Source organism: Oryzias melastigma, linkage group LG7 (genome assembly GCF_002922805.2).
Source record: "Oryzias melastigma strain HK-1 linkage group LG7, ASM292280v2, whole genome shotgun sequence".
Classification (NCBI taxonomy): Eukaryota; Metazoa; Chordata; class Actinopteri; order Beloniformes; family Adrianichthyidae; genus Oryzias; species Oryzias melastigma.
The window spans coordinates 26,432,823-26,451,533 of record NC_050518.1 but is presented as its reverse complement, the minus strand read 5'-3'; the positions used below and the strand labels follow the sequence as shown (position 1 = coordinate 26,451,533).

Sequence of the window (18,711 nt, the reverse complement as noted above, 5' to 3'; positions counted from 1 at the left end):
GGAGAGACAGTGAATATATTGGTAGAAGGATGCTGAGTCTAGAGCTGCCAGGAAAGAGGTCTAGAGGAAGACCAAAGAGGAGGTTTCTTGATGCAGTGAATGAAGACATGAAGGTGGCTGGTGTTAGAGTGGAGGATGCTGAAGACAGGCTTAGATAGAGGAAACTGATTCGCTGTTTCGACCCTTGAAGGGAAAAGCCCAAAGGAAAAGAAGAAGAAGAAGAAGAAACAGCTGTTCCTCAGTCAGTCTATTGGTCAGAATAAACATTCCTGATCAGATACTTTTTAAAATATCTTTTTGACAATACTCTTTTTTACTATACTTTTTCTGTAGTTCAAGTTATAAATTGGCCAACCAAATGGCTCAATAAAAGTAGGCGGAGCCTGCTGGCCCCCATGTGACACAGTCAAAACATTTGACAGATTTTGTATATATCCTGTTTTCAAGTGGTAGGAGTGTGAAAAACACAAGAAATTGGTCGGGGTGTGGCCTTCCAACAAGCTCACTTCTGATTGGAGACAGTGGTTGCCATAGAAACGTTGACTCAGACTGACTTAGACTAATCACTGCTTGCTGATATCGTCTGGCTCCAACATGGTGGATAGAAGAAAATGGCGACTGAATTGACTTCATTTGGTCGGAGATGGAAGTAAACTGTTTTCTGTGGACGACGTCACTCCATCCAGTTCTCAGATACAGTCAGACCTTCAGCGTGCTCACCCTCCCTCTCTCTGTCTCTTTCGTTGTCATGACGATGACTTGCGTGTTCTCCTGGTAGACCATCTTCCAGAAGTCCACCACCGTGTTCTGCAGGCATCCCTGCGTGGCGATGAAGACTTTGCCCTCCACCACGTGGCGCCCGTCCTCCAGCATGCTCTGCGGGGATCAACGGCAGAGGTAAAAAAATCTATACTAAATCCAGTTTTTATCTCACATGTCTTGATCTCTTCTGCCTTTTCAGAGACACACTCACTCGGATATAGTTGGCATTGATGTAATCGGAACCAGCAACTTCTGGATCTGCTTCTCGAATCACAACTCGTGTTGTGTCAACTGCAAACACAGAGTCAGAGGTCTGAGTTCAGAGCGGCAGAGCCTCACTCAGGCTCTCAGAGGAAACCTCCACACTGCACGGAGGCCTCTGAGCCGCCGTCTGTCTGCTTGTGTCAGTCTTTCCACAGGAAGCAGGAGAGACAGGAAGCGGCAGGTTGCTGTGTGACTCACAGGGGAGGATGTTCTTGTATCTGTTTTTACTCTTGTTCTCAGGCTTCTGGCCTTCTTTCCGGGGATACAGGAGTTTGCACTCCTGCTGCTGAAGTACCTGCAGAACATCAAGGAGAAGGCTTCATTTGCACTCCTGTCACCAAAGCAGAGGCTGCAGGAAGTTACCACGACAACAAACAAAATCTAAGACGCTAGCTATTTGCTCAAACTTTGGAAAACTGGGCTCAGCATCCAAATGAAGCAAAACAAAAGTATCGACACTATTACCGGTATCTGTTACATAAAGGCTGAACAGGATTTACAAGGATACAGACTTTTTTCAACACAATTGCCAACATTTGTTTTGGTATCTCACTATGGAACTGCTTTTTATCATTTGAGGAATATCGTCCGAGTTAGACCCTTTCTCTCTAGAGCCAGTGCGGAAATCTTAATTCATGCTTTTATAACATCAAGAATAGATTACTGCAATGCGCTCCTCTCTGGAGTAAAGAAAACCACACTTAACCGCGTGCAGCTTGTCCAAAACTCAGCTGCACGCCTCTTAACAAGAACCAGGAAGAGAGAGCACATTACACCAACTTTAAAATCTCTGCACTGGCTCCCTGTCAGCTATAGGATTGATTTTAATGGGCCTCGTCTGTGGAACAGCCTGCCTGAGGACGTGAGGGCTTCATCCACTGTTGAGGTTTTTAAAAAGAAACTGAAGACACATTTATTTAATTCAGCTTTTAAGTAGATTGTATTTGGGATTTAGCATTTTACGTGTATATTTTATTATATCTTACTATGTATTTATTTGTTTTATGCCATTTACTAAAGTTTTACTTTTTATGTATTAACATATATTATATTTTATAACACTACATTATAGCTGTTTTTTACTTTTATACTTTATCTGTTTTATATTTTGTCTATTTTATCGTTTATTTTACACTTTTTACTTGTATACGAGCGTCTTCTCACTCTTGGCTGGGGTGTGTGTGTTCGGGCTCATGGGGATGGTCCTGCTTGTCCTCTGGCCTTCCTTGTTCCGTGTCCCCTGAGCTCCCTAGCTTTATGTGCCCAGTTGGGTGCACTGGGCCGGGGAGCTGGGGGATTTGGGCTGGAGGGTGCGGGGGATGAGCGGGACGTCCTCATGTTGCCTAGATGCTGACACTCCAGCCAATAGGAGGACAGGGTGGACAGCACCTTCAGGTTATTCCGTTGTGATCTGCTGGCTTTTCTATTTTATCTGTTTGTTTCTGTTTTTATAATTATGAGGGGCTTATCTTATTATATTATTGCATGTGTGGGGTATAGTTTTTCTTTTATTTTTATTTGTTTTATGTACAGTACTTGGAGCTGTTTTTTAACTGGAAAGGTGCTATATAAATAAAATTAATTTGAATTTGAATTTATGGGACCCGCTGCTATTGTCGGAAGAGACTTCAATGTTTTACTTGGTAAAACAGCAGAAAGACGTCTCACAAATTCATCTCACAAATTCACATCAGTTCTCCGGGAGTCTGGGGTAAGCTCGGATCAATCGGAGGATCGTTTCGATTTTTCGTCCTGATTAATTGGTTTTTGAGGCATATCGAAATTGACAAATTTGAAGAAAAAAAAACATTTTTCAAATTAAATTAGTCACATGACCAACAACCAAATAGCATGCTTGGTCCCACAGCATCACAGCTCATCAGAAGTTGAGCGTGATATGCTGGAATTGTTGGATCCTCAGATCCTGTTTTTTTTTTTTTTTTGTAGAATTACAATAAAGTTTTGTACATGTGTAATGGAAATGCAGCTAATGTGTGAGTGGTAAGTGTATCGTGAAGTATTCGTAAGGATAATAGAAGGTAAACATTTATGACATATGAGTGATGCTGTCGTATGGTGTTCTTACACGACACTCTAGTCACTAGTAAGGTGTGAGGACTGGCTCCTTACTGACTGCACAAATGCTGCACGCAAGGAGTGTGCACGTGATACATAACTACACTGATTGCCTCATTTCTAACAGTCAGGCTGCAGCAAGGACATATCACGTGAACAGCACTAATAGGATCCTTGTTCAGTCTGAAAAATCTATATGACAAGTGTGCGTCTCACCTTTACCCTTACGTGTGGTATAGATGTTCACTACGACCTGCTGCCTGCAGCATGCCCATAGGAAAAAACAAACGTTTTCTCTCTAGTGGTTCACTGAGTGGTCTATGACTTTTGTTGGAGTCACCTGTGTGCCCTGTACAGGTGTGACCGCCCGCAGTGACTCTCTAATGGGGTCCAGATGACCCCACCCTTACATTGATGTGTGATCCCTCCCATAACAGCGGTGAACAGGGGTCTGCCACAGACACCAGTGAAGACAAAAAGTCTTAAAAAAAAATTCAGCATCCTGTCTTATGGGGTCCAGATGACCCCACTTTTAATGTAAACATGCCTAGGATAGCACAAGCGTTACACACTGAAGGAACTTTTTTTAAACTCATCTTCTAATGAAAACTGAGAAACACAAACCTCAAATTCTTCCCAAAATCCTTGTTTGGGCTTCTCTGAGTTGTCTGCCACTTTGTTGAGTTCTCGTACCCGGTTCTCGATGTTGGCTGCATTAATCCTCGTAGCATTAAAGGGCTTTAAATGTCACACAGAAACACCGACAGGTGAATCAGTCGTAACCGACTCACAAACAACAAGTAAGTCGTACATAAATCTTCTGTTTTTGTGTCCTGGGTACCTGTTTGAGGTGCACCACGATGCCACTCTTTTCCACCATGGGGTTCTTCTTGTAGTGCTCCACCAGGTCAGTGAGGGTGTCAAACTTCTCACCTCCACCTACATCATACTTTCCGTCCTGCTGAGCAGAAACATCCAAAGATCCAGATGCAGTTGTTTTAACCCTTTACCACCGGAGCTCCAGTGTTTATGATCTTTGATGTATTGTAACTTTTTAACCGTAAAAACCATCACTTCAGTAGATTGTGAAGGAGAAAAGGCGATGATGGTGTTAAAGGTTGAAAAGTTACAGTATGTTAAAGACTTTTAATGCTCAGAGGGTTAAACACTCAGAGTTTCCTCCTCACCTGGAATCGGATCATGACATGGGTCACCTTGGTCTTCCGGTCCACGTTCTCATGCTTCTCCTCGTTGGTCAGAACCGAGAGGACAAAATCTCCAGGTTTACTCTGACTCTCTCGTACCAAAAAGCTGCCAGCTTTGCCCTTCTCTGTCAGCATCTTCTCTGCGTCTTTCCCTGAGAGGTGGCCGTGGTACCACCTGAGGAGACAACGCCAAGCAGCTCCAAGAATCAACTCAACTTTGACAGAACAGCAAGATCCCACAAACTGTGTCTCTTTAAAAAGGTCAGTATCACGTTTATCAGAGGAGTTACAGAATCTTGGTTACATTGCATACTTTGTGTTGTTTTTGTTTTTAATAGTTTGTTGAAAAAAGATCCTCAGATCTGAACATCTCTTTTTCAAGACTATAGGACAGGGATGTCAAACTCAATCACACAGGGGCCAAAATCCAAAACACACCTTATGTCGCGGGCCGAACAGGATAAACATTTATTAAACACTCTAAAACTATATTTTTAAAACTTTAAAACCGTAACTTTAAAAAAAAAAGATGAACTAGATATACTAGATATATAACATTACCTAACATAACATTACCTGTGATAATGCTAGCTTGAATGCTGTAAGCTGAATTTGGCTGCTGAAGATGCTAGTGCTGATAGCTTAAGATGATTAAATTGATAGTTAAAATCACTGAAGATGATAGCTGAAAAAGCTGAAGCTAATAGCTGAAAACGCTGTAGCTGATAGCCAGCTAAAATATTAGCTAAATGCAAAATTGGCCTAAAAAACACTTAGGTTAGCCAAAACTGCTGGCCTGTAGCTGAAAAAAAATTGCTCAACTTTAAAATATCCTAAAAATCTGAAAAAAGGTTTAAATTAAATATTAGCCTAACTCAAAACAGTCTAAAAAACTAAAAAGAAAAGCCTAGTTTAGCCAAAACAGATAGCATATAACTGAAATATTAGCTAAACTCCAAAATGGAAAAAAATACTGAAAAAAGCCTAAATTAGCCAAAACAGCTAGGATTAACCTGAAAGATTTGCTAAACTTCAAAACAGCCAAAAAAAAAAACCTAAAAAAAAAAAAAAGCCAAAACAGCTAGAATGTAGCTGAAATATTACCTACACTCTATAGATCCAGAGGATCAAAGTAGTTCGAAAAGATGAGAAGATTGAGAGAAGTCTGTCATTCTGTGAGATGAAGCTCACCAAAATGTTCAAGCAGAAAACCAAAAAGAACTGATTAAAAAGAGCAAACATCACCGGAAAAATACGTTTTTCATCATCTAAAACATTTATCTCCTAGAGCACAGGTGTCAAAGTCAAGGCCCGTGGGCCGAATCCGGCCCTCCGGGTTATTCTGTCCGGCCCTCCAGATCATTTTATTTTATTGTTATTAATGACCTGATGTTATCTTGCGCTCATTTTTAACTTGTATAAATTTTGACAAAATATATTTTTATGTAGAGTAAAATATTAAAAGTTATTTAAGGTTTAAGTTGTTTTATTCTAGAATAATATTCCTGCCTTGTAATTATTCAGAATTATGTTAAACAGTTACGGTTTTAAAATGTTAAAAATTGGCGTTCTCCTATCTTTTTGGACTATTTTTTCATTTACTAAGATTTGTTAGGGTGGGGTAGAGTAGTAGTTCACTTTCAGCTTATCCCTTTTGGGGTCGCCACAGCGTAACAGCACCCACTGTTTGGCATCAGTGATTTGGCAGAGTTTTTATGCCGGATGCCCTTCCTGACACAACCCTATACTTGAGGGGCACAGGGACCCAGTTAGGCAGCAGCGTCAAGGGTCTTGACTGAGGACCCAATCTGGGTGGGGATCAGTGGACAACCCTGGAATCGAACCCAGGGTTCTGCGTTGCCAGCCCTCCTCTGGATCTACGGTCCAAAAGAAATCGCCATATTGTGTCTGCCGCATCTGTCTGTCTGTAACTAAATAAACTTGATTCAGGCTCATTCTTCACAGAAAGCCTAAACCAGTTTTTTGTTTTTCAAAGATAAGAATAGTTCCTGCTTAAGTACCTATCTTATTTTGGGCTTTTCTGAGTATTTTGTTACTGTTATAAAATCTTCAACAAAGATGAAAAAGGTTGTTTCATTTGCAGATATACAGAGGGTAAAAAAGTAAGCAAGTTCTCCCACTAAAAAAGATGAGAGAGGTCTATAATTTTCAGGAATACATCAACTATAAAAGACAAAATGAGAATAAAAATACAGAAAATCACATTGTTTGAATTTTAAAGAATTTATTAGTAAATTAAGGTGAAAATATGTATTTGTTCGATAACTAAAGTTCATCTCAATACTTTTTCATATCTCCTTTGTTGGCAATGACAGCCGTCAAACTTTTTCTGGAAGTCTTCACAAGGTTTCCTTGTTGCTAGTAATTTTGGTCCATTCCTCTATCAGATCTCCTTTAGTGCAGTGATGCTTTGGTTCATTCCTCCATCAGATCTCCTTTAGAGCAGTGATGTTTTGGTCCATTCCTCCATGCAGATTTCCTCTAGAGCAGAGATGTTTTGGGGCTTTCATTGGGCAACACAGACTTTCAATTCCCCCCAAAGGTATAAACACTTTTTTGCCCCACTGTATCTCCCTTTTGTATAAATTAGAAAGTCAGTTTGTTCACTGCAAATACTGAATCTTAAGAAAGTAAAAATACATTTTTTTAAAGAAAAGTTCCTTAATTTCTGTCTTGCACATATAATAATCTTACCAAGAAAGTTTTTCAATAACAGAATAATTTTAGTTTGAGAAAACATGTCTTAGTGACTAGAATCCTTTTCTTAAGATATTAACTCTTTTAAGACCATTTGTCTGCCCCATCGGCAGATTTTTTTGCTTGTTTAAAGAAAATATGTTGATTGGGAAATAATTTGCGACTTATTTCTAAGGGTGTGTTTTTGTATAGTTTAGAATAAAATAAGTCCTGATCAGCTGCCCTGAGGAACTAAGAAACAAACAAATACCTATTGACTCCAAAGAAAATCTACAGAAACTTTCTCTCATCATGTCGCAGCTGTTATCAGCGATGTTCCAGGTGAGCATTTTTCCCCTTCAGCGCCAATCTATTGGGATGTATTTGCAAAGAAGTGTTGTATTTGGATCCGATAACCTTTTTTTGAATAATCAGCGACAACCTGATTGGATTCTTGCACAGAAAGTCTCTTTTTCTAGCAGGAAATTCAGTGGTAACAGTAAACAGAGGGTTTGGCTCTAGAATCGCTCACTGGAACAAGAAAAAAAGCGAATTTCATAAACAAACCACATCAGCGACTTCCCTTCAGATCTCTGGTTTCACTGATTTTGATGTTTGCTTTTTCACCCCCCAGAGCAGAAACGTGTAAAGCGGGGGGGGCGTTTCCTGTCTAAAAAGATTTTTAGACAGGAAAAGATGAACAACTGCGTATTTTCGTGCAGACTCCCACTCACTAATGTTACTGTCTCCTGCTCTGACGCCTGGAGGAAAAGGCTGCATCTGTGCAGTTATTCTCCTGATGGCGAGATGGAGCACAGAGGAAGTGTAATGAGAGACGCCTGCAGAGCACAAAACCACCAAAACCTTGAGTCAAGCCTCAGTCACAAACAGCAGCTCCAAACTCTGTGATGTGCACACGAGCAAGCTGAAGATGCAAACACTTCCATGCCCGACGTGAACCACAGAAGATCACGTCAGTTTCCATGACCTCCTCCACTGAGAGCTGCACGCTCTCCAAGGATGAAGCCTCTGAGAAACGTGCAGACATTGAGACATTTTGTAAGATTGTCCAAACATGCAACTATTAATGCAGACGGACGCGAGGCACATCTGAGTGTTGTGAGTGAGAAGAGACGAATCCAGAGTCTGAAACTTCATCCATGACCCAACGGCTGGATGGGTTAGATAAAAATGAAACGTATGCAACTTGACTTTTATCAAACAAAATGGGTGCAAGTAAATGGCCACGATGTATTACAATACGTCACACTGTAATATTGATCAGTAATATTGTGAGTTCCCCTCATGTCGTGCAGCCCTAATTTGAAAGTATTTGTACATTTTACTTATTTTTTTTTTTATGTGTGCACAACTTTACCTTTAAACATGTGTTTCACTTTGACAGTTGTCTTACCCCGTAAAGCTCTTCATTCAGATTACTGCTAACATTCAGATTCTGTGGAAGCGCTCAATGAAACACAAAAAACTGGATTTTTATTTTTGTTTTAACTGGATCACTTCAGGGCTGCACGGTGGTGCAGTGGTTAGCGCTCTTGCCTCACAGCGAGAAGGCCCCGGTTCGACTCCCAGCTGGGACCTTTCTGTGTGGAGTTTGCATGTTCTCCCCGTGCATGCGTGGGTTTTCACCGGGGACTCCAGCTTCCTCCCACCGTCCAAAAACATGCTTCATAGGTTAATTGGTGACTCTAAATTGCCCCTAGGTGTGAATGGGTGTGTGATTGAGGCCCTGCGACAGACTGGCGACCTGTCCAGGGTGAACCCCGCCTTCGCCCATCAGTAGCCGGGATAGGCTCCGGCACCCCCGCGACCCCAGAAGGGAAGAAGCGGACAAGAAAATGGATGGATGGATGGATGGATCACTTCATGTTTGGATCCCTTCTGTTTTTCCGCTTTATTGTCTCTGCCAGCGATTTAACCAAGAACGTCACATTTTTAGCCACGCCTTCTTTTGCTGATGTAAATAAAACAGCTGCATGAATTGGTGTCTGTCCACAGAATCAGTTGAAATAAGTTTAAAATTACATTTTTACATGATGTAAAGGTTTTGTTTAGGGCTGTGAACATGAATGCATTCACACATGCGATTAACCTAGCAGAATTAACACGTCAATATTCATTAACACAACTTTCTTGCACCTGCAGAGCAGCAGTCCTTTGCTTTGCCTCACCGATTTAGGCTTCCACGGCGTGATTTAAAACATTTAATACAGTAAAAATGAAGCCTGTTTTTGTTCAAAACAAATATTGTCATAAATGTACCAAGTAAAACATTGTGATTAATAGTGATTAATCACATAACAAAAGTGTGATTATTCTGATATCTTTTTCAAATCGATTGACAGCCTTAATCAAATTTAAATGTTTTAAATGTACAGTTTTGTGTGTGATTATTTATGTGGTCGGCAAATACTGTGGCAAAAAGAAAAGTAAATTGCGAATAATTGTGATTTGTTTTTTTCGCAAATTTGCGATTAATCGGTTAATTTTTTTAATCGATTCCTGACTCTAGTTTTATTTGATTGGGGAAAATAAAAAAAAGACGTAACGTTTCACCCAAAGTCTTGTCCCTTCCATAGAAAAGAATCTTGGACCTCAAACGATGAGTTCCTGCAGGGCTTTTAACTGCATGATGAGCCTCGGAGAACCACTGGAATGCACATACAGGAACCAATTCACGCTGGTGCAGAAAGTCAGGAGTTGAAGGTTACCTCTCAGAGGTGGGGTCTTTGCAGTTGAGCGGGTACTTGAGCTCGATGACATGGCCGTTCCTCTCCCGCAGGAGATCCTGCTGCTCGGTGTAGTACTGCACCAGCTCGGCCAGCGTGGCAAACTTCTCCCCTCCGTACAGGTCATAGTAGTCTCCTGAGTTCTGGATCTTGATGTGGGTCACCTCATCGCTCCGTCTGAACAAACAACACAAGAGAATCAATAAAGTTCATTCAGTTTAAATTAGGCCTGCACAACATGAGGACAAATCTGGGATATGCGACATCTGAGTTTGAAACTTCGGTGATGGTACGACTTGTGATAAACGGGAAGATAGCAAAAAATAAAAAAAAATACTACTACATTTTACAGTTACAGTTTTATTTAAATAACTTTTACTTTTCAGCATGTTTTGCATAGTAGCCGTGTTTAGAGAACATCACCTGTCCTGAAACCAAAGTATCTCCAGACAACCAACGTTAGGGGTTTAACAGATCATTGTTCAGATCATGTGAAGGTTTCAGAGTCACAGTTGGGATCATTTCTCACTAAAAAGGTTAAAAAAGGGAAAACTAACTAGATTGAAGCTAAAAATGTATTTTTTTAAACATTTTACAACATATAATTTTAATAAAACATATATGAAGTACTTCAAAACAAAAAAGAGGCCAATTTATAAAAACAAAACACCAATAACAGCTTTGATCTCATGTATATTCCTATACATAAAAAACTAAAGATGTTCATATAAACAAAAGTGCAACATTACACCTTTAAATTTGACTGTGTTCTCTGCTGCTGTAATAAACCCCCCCCCCATGCAGCAGCGGGGGTCTTTGTCTGCTGGACAGAGGCATCCATATACCAGGAAAATCTCTTCATAACCTCAAAAACCCAGACGTGGAAACATGCTTACCAATGTTTTTTGTAGAACCTGCTCTCTCATCTTCTGAGTCTCCCACACAATTTTTTTAAACACACTTTTGACATCTGTCAGGCTCAACACTCTGCTCCATGCGAAGTCTTGATGTGTTCTCCAGAACAGTCACGCTGAGCATTTATTCTCTGTTGCCTCTCTGTGTTTGACCCCTGCCTGTTTCTTCATCTCCTGCCTCGTTCCGTGCCCTGACCCTGGACTGTTTCCTGATGACGCCTTGTCTTGTGTTTTCCTGCTCCTCGCATTCATTAAAACCTTGTTGCATATGGATCCAAATGTCTCAGCCTCTTCGTCACACTATGTTTTAATTGTTTTTATGTTTTTAAAATTTTAACTCCAGTGTTTCCTCACGGGGATCCTCTATTCTGGGGCTCCACCTGTGGGGGGGCTGTTGCTGTGGTGCCCATTCTCACTTGGACGGCTGGGGTTCTGCTCTGTAGAATGGGCCCTGTGCAGACCTGTGCTGGGGGGGCGCTGCAGCAATGACCCCCGTGGCCGGGCTGGGCCTTGGAATAAATGGATCCCTTCAACATGGCTTCTGCTCAGCAGTACCGAGCCAGACGTTTCCTTATATCAGCAGCTCTTAAGTCTTTGTTCAGTTTTGTTGTCATGTATTATGTTCAGGGAACTGGGTGGGTTGTGGGAGGAACCGGGGAGGGAGGGGTGTTTTTTCTTTTGTAAATGTCGTTTTCTTTGTGTGTTTTGTTCTTTTTAGCTCTCTGTGTTTTTAATATGTAGTTTATTTGCTTTTATGTCAAGCGCTTTGAGTTTCGTATGAATGAAAGGCACTATACAAATAAATAAAGTTTGAAGTTTGAAAAGTTGAGTCTACGGGTTAAAACAAGGAGCAGCTGGGGGGAATGCTGGTTCAAATCCCAGGACCGGCAGGATCAGATCATGTGGGACAGACACTTAACAGTCTGATTACTTACACTGGAAAAACGAAACAATGGATCAATTAACTAAAGTTCATCCATCCATCCATTTTCTGGACCGCTTCTTCCCTTTCGGGGTCGCAGGGGTGCCTGAGCCTATCCCGGCTACTGAAGGGCGAAGGCGGGGTTCACCCTGGACAGGTCTCCAGTCTGTTTCAGGGCCTCAATCACACACACATTCACTCTCACATTCACACCTAGGGGTAATTTAGAGTCACCAATTCACCTATGAAGCATGTTTTTGGACGGTGGGAGGAAGCCGGAGTCCCCGGTGAAAACCCACGCATGCACGGGGAGAACATGCAAACTCCACACAGAAAGGTCCCAGCCGGGAGTCGAACCGGGGCCTTCTCGCTGTGAGGCGAGAGCGCTAACCACTGCGCCACCGTGCAGCCCAACTAAAGTTCATTTTAAATTATTAGTTTATATCAAATTAAAACTCTGAGTCGATGGTTAACTCAACTAAAATTTTCAATTTGATATAAACTAAGAATTGAAGATGTATTCAATTGCAGAACTTTAGTTAATTGATCCAGTGTTTCATTTTTTCAGTGCAGCGAGGAAACTCGAACAAACGAACAAAAATACAGTGATGCATTCACATGCACACACACAGAAAGATGGTGACACACACGCAGACATATGCACACCCAAACACAAATAAATAATTATACACTCATGTACACACACACACAAAGACATGGTGATACACTCATATGGTGTGCGCACAGACACACAAATGAAAGCAGCCACAAATGTGCATGCACATATGCACACACATGCACATGCGCATGGGGGATGCACAAATGCACACACACAAAAACACACATATCTGCACACATACACACACAAGGGCAAAGGCAGGTACATGGACAAAAACACAGACACACACATTCACACACAGATGAACATATCTCTACGTTTGCACACACATACTTACATACATGTATGCTTGTACACACAGATACACAAACCAGAGAACACACACGGACATGAACACACACACAGAGTAAATGATGATGGGAGCGAGGTGTTGTTTTCCGCCCACTCTCAGAACAAACTCTGTTTTTCAGCCATCTGTTATCGTCTCCTCCACACTAACGAGTCTGCATTCACCTCCATTATTACTCCTCTGTATCTCTGAGATGCTGGACTTTCTGGAAAAAAGTTCAACAGCACTTTCAAGAAAACACAAACCAACAAACATTCATCTGAACTGATGAGGGGAGGACAAAAACACGGTAAAAAACATCAAACTTTAGGTTTGATTGTTTCCTGCGAATTGAAACAATGTTTTTCACCTTTAATGTGATCAACATTTTCCAAAATGCATCAAACCGTTTCCATCCGGCGCCTCTAAAGCGTTTGGATCCAGGCCACAGTGATTGCAGCAGGAAAGAGAAGCACGCAGCCTTTAGCCTGATAAGCAGGGAAACATTTGGTACACTTTGCATATTCAGAGTCCTCTGGCTGCCCTGAAATCGCTGCATCTACTTCCACATGCACACGCTCCTCACACTGGTGATCCATAAAGTGTTTGCCTTAGAGCAAAAGCGGCTCTGCAGCTCAGCTGCTCTGTGCAGGGTAAACTGCATCCTCCATCAGCGACTGCAGTAAACACATCTAATCAGCAGAGATAAACGGAGCTTTCTGTAAACTAATTAAGTATGACGACGCACAAAGACGCGTAGAAAACAGATTCAGGAACCGCCAGGGAGGTGGCCGGGCAGTTATCTGATCTGCAGGCTGCAGGCCGTCTGTTCTGCTGCTCTCAGCCGCCTAATGGTTATATCAAATTGCAAAAATCTCATTTTCTTTCATCACTTTGCTTGTTCTAACAAATTTCATAGCTTTTTCCACTTCTTCCTCTCAGAAGTCCTCTTTTCCCCTCCCACGCTCCCTGCATCCCCTTATGGCTCTGTCGGCGGACAGGTCTATGGGAAGGTATTCAGCCCCGACCATGACCTGACCTCGCCCCCTCCCTATGAAAGAGAGACCCCAAAAAGCTTCAGGACTGTTCAGAGCCGGAACAGTAGAGAAGTCGAATCAAGATTCCGTTTTTATGAGATGTGTTGAGTAACAAAAAGTTTTCTGGTATAAAACAGCTTGAAACTGTGGGGGCTTAACTTTCCAACATAACTATTGGCCGTAACATCCTCACTGTTCATTGGATATTTCTTTCTTAGTTTAAAGTTTGTCCTCTGATGAAAATCCTGTTTTCCGAGTTTTTAACATGTATTTGTGGCATTTTTCTGTGTAGATCACTACAAACAAATTCACCTTTGTTCAGTTATTCTGCATTCATGTAGTGCTTAAAGATTTTTTGTTTTTCGGATATTCACGTGGGATTTCCAAGTGGGGCAGTCAGTTTTTCGATTATTCCAACACCACATGAACGCAGTATTTCCCTGAGTTTGAGTTTATCATTCAGGGACTTCAACACTATGGTATGGAGGCCTTTGTGACTCATAATTAAAATGTAATTCAATACTGGAAATGCTTTTTCATTTTCACAACTGAATTTTAGTACAAATTTACTAGAGAACTTTGTGAAAACTAAATGTTGGATGCCATTTTCTTTATCATTTTAATTAAGTTACAGAATGAGCGGTGTTGAAGAAGAAATACCAAAAGCCGTTCTGATTGCTTTTTAATTTCATTTAAGAGACAAGTAATGCAGCTACATTGTGAAAATGAAAAAGCATTTCCAGTATTGACTTTTATTTTGAATTACGAGTCACAAAGGCCTCCATAGGTAAGACCTGAACTAATATTTGAGCAAACTCTCTACACATGTAGTCACAGGGCCCAGTTCAGAAGAATTCACTAATGTGGTAATATAAACCACAATGTGGACCCCAGGTCTGAATCAAAACATTTGTGTGTGGCGTCTTCATGGACCTCTGGGTTTCAGCTGTCCTTAAAACCAAAAGAGTTTCTGACAACAAAACACATTAAATCTGAACTGTGTTTTATCTCCTTTTCTGCCAACCAGCGTTACCCGTCTGCATTGTAGCCTAGAATGAAAGGTGTCGTATCTCCTCCACAACATGCTGAAGCCGAGTCCATCTTTGTTATTTCAATGCTGCGCTGCAGCACCGTGGAACCTCCATCCCCACTAAATTAGATTTTCCATACATTTCAATGGCAAATAATCTCATTTCTACCACGGACATTAATCTTCAGAGATGGATGGTAATGCGATAAAAGCAGGAAGTCAAAGAGCCGCTCCGATGGGTCGGCTCAATGGCAGGCTTCCTGTAAAAGCACTTCCTCCATCGTCACAAAGATTTCAGTCATTTTCAACCAGCAGGGAAGACAATAAAGAGGTAGTTTGATATAAGAGAAGGTTGTTCTACCTCATTGAGCAAAGTTCTGCTTTTTCATCTGCTGAATACTTACCAGAAAGACAAAGTTTCAGTTTACCAAAGATGAAACAAAGTTTCAACTGAAAATCCAAATACTGAGAGGAGCAGAAAGAGCCACCCAAACATTTCATGAGACAATTCATGATTTGCTGGCATGGAGCCGTGACTCCAGCATTAGGGCTGGGTTGTTAAAATCAGTTTATCAATTTGAACCGGTTTAAGCTTAATAGATCAATAATCGATTCATAAAAATGAAAATCAATTTAGCACATAAAGTTAAAGTCTGCTAGCTTGATGCTAATGTTTAATGGAATTTCCCATAGGACGGCTAATGCTAACGTTCGGTCGACCTGAACAAACATTGCTGACTAAATGAACATCTTTATAAAATCATAGACATGAATTTTCCAATCTTTTTTAAGGAATTTTTTTAGGAAGCAATTGTGGTCTAAATATCGTTTTTTCCTCATTCTTTCTTCTTCCTCTAGAATAAGGTGTAATGCTACAGCGCGATCTCCACCTAGTGGCCAAACTGAAACGTCCTCCAGGAGAAGCAGAACAATGTTTACAATGTTAATGATCTGAACATTTTAGTTAGAACTTCTCCTTTAGAGAATCCATGTAACTCTGGATGATATTAACAATCTCATTATTTCACTGATACATTTACAGTATGTGAACTGGATCAGATTAATATAAATATATTCAAAACATAAAGTAGATTATTAAAGTATTTCTAAACAAATGTGCTTAAATTTGTAAACTCAAAACTGAATTGAATTGAAATGAATTTAATTGAACTGAGTGGATCAAAGAATAGAAAAAAAATCAGAATCAAATTGATCCAGGCTCTCATGAATCGTATCGAATCGGCACTGGAAATTATTATTGATATATCCAGCAGATGCAAGTGTTCCATCAAGAGTTCGGTCAAACCTAAAAACCTTTCATTTTAGGCCTTCAATATGCTTTTTTATTAACAACATGCAGCTTCTTCATGTAGTTTCAGTTTTTACAGGTCAACACTGGTACAAACAGGTACTATTAATACAGGTAACGAGTGGAGGACAGGATCCTCCTTCCAGAAGAAGTTAGGTCTGAAAGAGACAGAAATCTGGCTTGTTTGTAGGTGAACAAATACTCATTTTCCACTATAATTTACAAATGAATATATATTTTTTCTCATTTAGTCTCTCATAGTTGATGTTTACCTATGATGAAAATTATTCTCTCATCTTTTTAAGTGGAGGAACTTGCACACTTGGTGGCTGACTGAATACTTTGTTGCCCCTCTGTATATACAGTGTATAACACTTTGAAACCTTTATAAGCGTGTCAAAAGAAGTTTCATTAATTGCTAGAGAGTGAGAGGGAAGAAGTGAACTTCTGTATTCCTACCCCCTCACAGCATCCTCTGAGATCTCTTATTTATTTTCATTTTGAAAGTATTCACATCATATTAATAAAACAACAAAAATATAGGGAGCACTCTTTAAGCAAAACAAAGAATAAATAAGTGAGGTTTCACAGTGTTTCTGTTCATTTCAATATTGTAAATTTGGATAAAGTTGGATCTTACTGGTTTGACATTCTCATTCCATTTTGTCCGTTCGTCATAAAAGTTGGCACTTTGAATCTTGAGGGCAGAGGATCATTTTTCCATTATGTAGATATCGTGGATTACATTGACCGATTCAAAGGAGGTTCCCCTTTTAACAATGTCCTTGTGATTGCTTTTTTAAACCAAGAGAGTTGCCAGAAGCTTCTTGTCTAATTTTTCCTGGTTCTCCACATCAACCTCTCCCACGTACATTGGAATGAACATGGAATTTTGGAGCCAAAAACATTATTTACGTGATTACATATTTATGACTGGGCCTTCCCAGAAAACATGGTAGTGATTTGCCCCAGGTGACCCACAAAGTGTCCAACACCAGTCTCCGCTTCCTGAGATACCTTTTTTGGATAGCTCCCGCCAGCAAACCCAATCGGGGCCCCATATGGTTTAAAACTGTTCCACTGTATTGTGTTAGCGATGCAGTTGAGTGAACAGAAGTTCATTGTGGCAAGCTAGGGAGCGCCGCTTTACACCGGGCGGCTGGCTAGCATAGCGAGCCCGCCTACTGAGTGACCACTTACACCAATGTGGGCAAACACAGGTGGGGCCACCACGTAAACTGCTGACAAACCCATTCAGGACCCACATTTTATGCCAATTTTAAACCACATGGGCCCACTTGGCCTTGCTGGCTGGGGTGTAACAAAAAAACGCACCAAATTTTTCCAGGAAAATTTGCACCACATCTTCTGAGAGCTACGAGGAGAAGAACCTGAAGAACTCTGAAATCCTTCTCAAAACTGTCGCTTATCATCATTTGTCTTTTTAAATTCAGACGGCAGGACCACCGGAAGGCTGCAGAGACTCGGCGTGGAGAGACTGAAAGCATTTGTTGGCAGAGAAACGCTTGTTGAGGGGGCTTTAGCAGCAGCAGTCTGCACCCCCCCCACCCCCCACCCCCCCTCATCCAGTGTGAATCAGACGCCAACGCCGATCTCAGCTGACGAAACCCCCCCAGCACTAAATAAGTCAAACGATGGTCTAATTCTTGTCAGACTGCAGTGAAACAGCAGCAGAGCGGGCTGCTGTTACATAATGCAGAGGATCAGAGCCAATGGCTTTGCTCTCTGTGGTCATTTACTCTGCAAAATTCTCTTTTAAGATTTTCATTAAAAATCCTCCTTTGGGTGTTAAAGTGCATAAAGAGCATGAAAAATGACTCTTCTTCCAGAGGAAAAGTTACCTTCAAGTTCTCAACACTTTTTCTTCCCTCCTTCCTTCAGTTAAAAATAGATCATTTTCCATGTTGAAAGTTTTTCCATTTGCATTTGAATTGTAGATCTTTCTGTGAAATCTGCTTCCTGTTAAGCCTGTGGGCCGAAGAACAAAGGAAGCCGAGTGTCAGAGCGACTCTAAAGAGACTTTTGAGCTCAGTAGAGAAATGAGTTCCTTTGATTCAGTCAGAGTCAGAATCGGAGGAAAAAAAACTGTAAACTTAGCTCAGAAAGATTGTCAATGTTACATTTAAAGTTTCCTGTCTAAGCTGGAGAGGTACAGGAGACCATGACGTTCAGCTTTTGGTGATTCAGAGTCATTTTATTTCATCAAACTGGTCTCAATTTGTTGGTTAGGTTGAACACGCTGTTGGAAAAAGGCTGCGACAGACTCAAAGAAGGCTCAAAGTCTGCAAACATCCACCAGAATCCAGGCTCACTTCTCACTGACTGATGGCTTAAGTCAGGGTTTTTGACTTAGGGGCCACAAAAGGTTCTAAAATTTGGCTTGAGGACCGGACCAGAACCAGATGCAAGGAGTGATTTGGTAATCAACTTCATAAAAAGAAAAACTAATAGGAAATTTGGATCAAAACATGCTTTAACCTTTTTGAACAAAAGTTGATATATATTTTAAAACAAAACATTTTGGATTTTTTATTTAAAAACTTTGACTTCTGTTCTCCTTTTGGTGCCAGCTGCTCCAATGGGTTGATGTCCACTCTTTGGAGCAATGACTACACATCTATCAAGGATCAATAAAAACTACTCATCCCTGATGTATAGTGTTCATTCTGGTTGATGCTTTCAATCGTAAATCTGTCTTTCCCAATCTTCTCCTATTATATCCAAAATCAGCAGAATGTTTTGTGGTTTTCTTTCTTACTGATTGATTTATTTGTTAAAAG

The 18,711-nt window shown here is 40.8% G+C and overlaps 1 protein-coding gene across 5 annotated transcripts in view; it reads right to left on the bottom strand.

Annotated features, from left to right (window-relative positions):
* Positions 1 to 18,711, bottom strand: part of ptpn11b (protein tyrosine phosphatase non-receptor type 11b) — a 61,778-nt gene that overhangs the window by 15,518 nt on the left and 27,549 nt on the right. For 3 of the 5 annotated variants that reach the window (XM_036212933.1, XM_024293967.2, XM_024293965.2), the window contains exons 3-9: positions 9,734 to 9,928; positions 4,290 to 4,482; positions 3,944 to 4,063; positions 3,727 to 3,840; positions 1,225 to 1,321; positions 974 to 1,053; positions 721 to 876 (exon numbers count right to left, since the gene is read on the bottom strand). In XM_036212933.1, coding sequence (XP_036068826.1) covers positions 721 to 876; positions 974 to 1,053; positions 1,225 to 1,321; positions 3,727 to 3,840; positions 3,944 to 4,063; positions 4,290 to 4,482; positions 9,734 to 9,928 — 955 coding nt within the window. The remainder of the gene's footprint in view (positions 1 to 720; positions 877 to 973; positions 1,054 to 1,224; positions 1,322 to 3,726; positions 3,841 to 3,943; positions 4,064 to 4,289; positions 4,483 to 9,733; positions 9,929 to 18,711) is intronic. The other 2 variants (XM_024293968.2, XM_024293966.2) reach the window with 1 other exon arrangement.